General features: G+C 46.0%; 1 protein-coding gene across 1 annotated transcript in view; it reads left to right on the top strand.

Annotated features, from left to right (window-relative positions):
* Positions 1 to 552: 552 nt before the first annotated feature.
* Positions 553 to 2,411, top strand: part of LOC123186195 (GDSL esterase/lipase EXL3) — a 3,905-nt gene continuing 2,046 nt past the window's right edge. The window contains exon 1 of the mRNA XM_044597980.1: positions 553 to 846. Coding sequence (XP_044453915.1) covers positions 579 to 846 — 268 coding nt within the window. The 5' untranslated portion in view covers positions 553 to 578. The remainder of the gene's footprint in view (positions 847 to 2,411) is intronic.

The following is a 2,411-nucleotide window of genomic DNA, read 5'->3' as shown; positions in this document are numbered from 1 at the left end:
CAATGGCATAGTCGAAGGCTGGAAGGCGACTGGTTGGAGCAGCAGAGGTCGGCAAGACCTGGGCGGCAGCCGTGGTGGTACAGTGGTGACATCGGTCACCGACGGAGCGAATACGGAGCATAGGGGAGAGGGGCGGAATGGGGGGAGGGGGGGAGTGATCCGGATGGAGTATTTTGGATGGGCCGGTCATGTCGGAGTTTGGCATGGTGGAGGTCTAGATGCCCTCATAACTCCGCTACTTTTGGTTTCGGGTTGTAGGACTTTGAACATCCGAACCGATCCAAACAAATTTGGTGACTAATGTTGGATGGCAAAAAATGTTCAGATAATTCGGTCAGGGCATTTTTGGCGATTTGGTGAATAGCGTTGGAGTTGCCCTTATGACAGCATACAATGATATATACTCTATAATATCATGGAACGTGCATGACAGTTAATGAGATGGAACTGGCATCAATTGCACCTTCACTATGGCTCCATACAGAACCTCTAGTACGAGCACTCTTATATAAGTAGATGTAGCTAACTAGGAAGCTGCAGCTACAAGCAAACCGCGTACGCACTGAGACAACCGAAACATGCTGGCGATGAGGAGGAGCTGCAGGACGGCCCTCGTCGCAGCGGTGGTGGTGGTGGCCCTGGCGATGGCGCCGCCGGGTGTGTGCGAGAAGAAGGGGCCGCTGGTGACGGCGGTGATCGTGTTCGGCGACTCCATCATGGACCCCGGCAACAACAACGGCCTCCACACGGTGGTGAAGGCGAACCACGCGCCCTACGGCAAGGACTTCGCCAACCACGAGCCCACCGGCCGCTTCTCCAACGGGCTCATACCCACCGACTTCATGGGTAAGTATCTATACGCACGTACTAGCGTATGTGTCATCCTTTTCTGTATGTGTATACCTTCCATGTACGCATGCTCACCGTATATACTACATGCACTACTCTAAATTAACTCCACTGACAGAGCTCGCAAGAGGATAATCCAGCCAGTGTGTGTACTGTATACGGTATACCCCCTCCATGTGAGGAAGGTCTTAATTCCTCCATGTGCCATGCCATCTCGAGGCATACATGGAAAATGGAATTGCTTAATGCAGTAGTGTATGAATACCTTGGTGTCTTACCCATACCTGTGGGACTTACTGCTGCCATTTGAAAATTGTTACTATAGCATCTTCTCCTGATTAATGAATTGCCTACTCTTCTGCCGACACTGAAAAAAGGTGCTTGAAACATGTGTGGTTGCAAATCGGTTAACTCCGTGCGTGTCGGTGCATGTTACTACTATAATTGTATAGCGAACACGCACGTACATGCATGTACAGTTCCAGTTAATTGCTGAAAAAGTTGATCCGACGTTGCTGAAAACTGAGTGCACATGTGCAACCAACCTCCCACGGAGTAATGACAAACATTTGTACATCAACAAGCTTGTACACCATACTTTTTCAAGTGAGATGACCTTTAAACACTGTAGTACGTTCTACGTTGTACGTCAAGCCTGTTTAATTTCTCTCACTCAATCGTTCATACAACGGTTGTAGTATGTTCTACATCCAGCCAAACTTCGCTGCAGTACTGTCTATACAGATTGTTGAAGTGTATATATCCACCCCTAGGAAGTTACAGTTCACAAGAAAGATGTGGTTAAACCTAGCTAAACCAATCATACCCATTACAGGTGAGGGGTGTTCGGCAATCATCTCTCTAACCAAATAGAAATCAATCTCATTACGTTTGGTTCGAGCATGAAAAACTGGGTTAGCTAATAGGCATATATGTATCTCCTGAGTTGTCACGCCATAAACATGTCACTATTGCTGATGATGCTTGGAGTTTCTTTCTTTTTTGCTGGAAAATACTTCCGTTATATTCATTAACTGTCAAGGCAAGGCAGTATAAAGAACACAAGAAGTAAAAAAAACCACATCTTGGTCCGTAGACCACCAAACGACGACTACAAACACTATAGCGAGCTGAAGGCATGTCACCATCATCGCCCTTCCCTCTTGGAATGTCTTAAGCAAAGACTTTACCCAAATTATGTTGGCAAACACATTTGCTAATGTTTTGTGTTCAACTTTTGTGCTGGACCTTGACATGGTGGCTTGCTTCCTTCCACTCAACCCAATGAGATTCGACCCAAGAATATTTCAAAACTACATGTTGATCTTCTGTCATGGAAACAACATGTTTGTCTATAGCAAAGAAACTACTAACCATGGAAGAAGAAGCCTTTTACAAAGTTAGTTCAGGGTCAACTGTTCCCTAGCACATCTAAAAAAAAGTAATTGTCCGATGGCTATCGAAAGGAGCGTGCAAGTACCACACGGCTTTAATGATAGAAAACCATTTTTTTTTCATTTCTAGTCAGAAGACCCCAGCTGCCACCTCAACAATGTAAGAGG

Source organism: Triticum aestivum, chromosome 2A, assembly GCF_018294505.1.
Source record: "Triticum aestivum cultivar Chinese Spring chromosome 2A, IWGSC CS RefSeq v2.1, whole genome shotgun sequence".
NCBI lineage: Eukaryota > Viridiplantae > Streptophyta > Magnoliopsida > Poales > Poaceae > Triticum > Triticum aestivum.
This window is presented reverse-complemented; position numbering and strand designations above follow the sequence as displayed.